The 1555-nt window shown below is 42.4% G+C and overlaps 1 protein-coding gene across 1 annotated transcript; it reads left to right on the top strand.

Moving 5' to 3' along the window:
• The first annotated feature begins 722 nt into the window (after positions 1-722).
• LOC115219931 lies at positions 723-1097 on the top strand. Its single transcript, XM_029790236.1, has one exon. It carries the CDS (start codon positions 723-725, stop codon positions 1095-1097), a length of 375 nt encoding a protein of 124 aa, XP_029646096.1.
• The last annotated feature ends 458 nt before the right edge of the window (positions 1098-1555 follow it).

Below are 1555 nucleotides of genomic sequence, written 5' to 3'. Positions count from 1 at the left end.
TGGCCGACTAAAGCCTTGTGAGTGGATTTGATAGACGGAAACTGAAAGAAGCTCGTCGTGTATATATATAAGTGTGTGTGTGTGTGTGTGTGTGTGTGTGTGTGTGTGTGTGTGTGTTTCTGTGTCTGTGTTTGTCGCCTCCCTATCACCATCGCCTGACAACTGACGTTTGTGTGTTTACGTCCCCGTGACTTAACAAGCTTGCAATGAGCATGGAAATCCCTCCAGTTGCGAGAGGAATAGGCTTGATGCATGAAACAAGTACTTTACAAAATTGTTATGTAAGGGAACGCAAGCCGAAGAGCTATTACATTGTGACTCAGGATAAAACAATGCATACGAAGTGTCCACCGCAAAAATTTCGAGATGTTTGAACTCCTTGTCATACTCGAGGAGGCAAGTGACTTTAGAAAGAACTGTGGTTGCATTGAACAAATTCACACGTTGAAAAGGATACTGGAGATCTGCTTTGAATGGTGTCTCCCAGTATTTGCACCGTTCTTAGTCTTTCGAAAAGCATTCGAGAGAGTCAACAGAACTACTGTGTTTACGATTCTTGAAAGGGCAGAGATACCATCGAAAATAACATCGGCATTGAGATATCTTATAAACATCAAACAGCATGTCTTTGTTAATGGAAAACAGCCCCCTGGCGTCACATCTCAGAGTGGAATTTTGCAACTCTGAGGCATCCTTAGCTATTTTTGGTGGTTACGGATCATATGGTGAAAGCTTCAACTCATACGGAGGATGGAATTCGCATATCAGAGTCACATCAGTTGACCTATCTCGCATTTGCAGATGATATCGTTCTCTTTACTATTAGCCTTATAGAAACACAGAACTACTTGGATGGTGTCATGCGAGAAGCAAAGACTGTGGGGCTAGAAATAAACGAAAGGAAGACAGAGGCGTCCTGGCAAATGGAAAGCAGCTATCCAGATGAGTTTACTTACCTTCGATCGACTATAACTGATCTCTCTTACAACTCAAACGGTGACATCATAGACAGAAGGAGAGTGGTATGTGGAGCAATGATGCAGCTTAAACACCCCTGGTCGCCTAACATGAACCCAACAAAGGAGATAAAGATGTAAAAAACTCTGTCTTCCGATTTTTACATATGGATGCGAGATATGGGTAACAAATACGAACCGGCAGAGGGCCAAGGTGAATACTTTTCACACAAGAAACTTGAGGAAAAACTATCAGATATCCTACAACGACCACGTTTCTAATCATACATTGTACCAAATGGTTGACAAAGAGCAAATGTGTACAAGGATAAAGGAATGCTGGCTGAGATGGATTGGTCACCAACTGCGACACCCACCGAATGAATGTTATCAACAGTGTCTGATACTTAACACCCCAAAAAGGTAGAAAATGCGAGAAGAAATGACCAAGAACGATTTACTCACAAACCGTGGGTGAATCCGGGTCTAAAATAGAAAACAGATGTTCAATGTGCTGTGCACTGAGATTGAACTCGGAATTGCGTGGTTACAGAGTGAAAGTTTAAACCGCACACCAACGCTTGTGCCTGTGAAAGATA

This window comes from Octopus sinensis, linkage group LG15 (assembly GCF_006345805.1).
Source record: "Octopus sinensis linkage group LG15, ASM634580v1, whole genome shotgun sequence".
Lineage (NCBI taxonomy): Eukaryota > Metazoa > Mollusca > Cephalopoda > Octopoda > Octopodidae > Octopus > Octopus sinensis.
Note: the sequence above shows the minus strand (reverse complement) of the source record. Positions and strands in the feature narration are given on the sequence as shown.

Excerpts from the sequence above, each read along its gene's own strand:
- LOC115219931 (XM_029790236.1), top strand. The coding sequence starts at position 723 with ATGGTGAAAGCTTCAACTCATACGGAGGATGGAATTCGCATATCAGAG.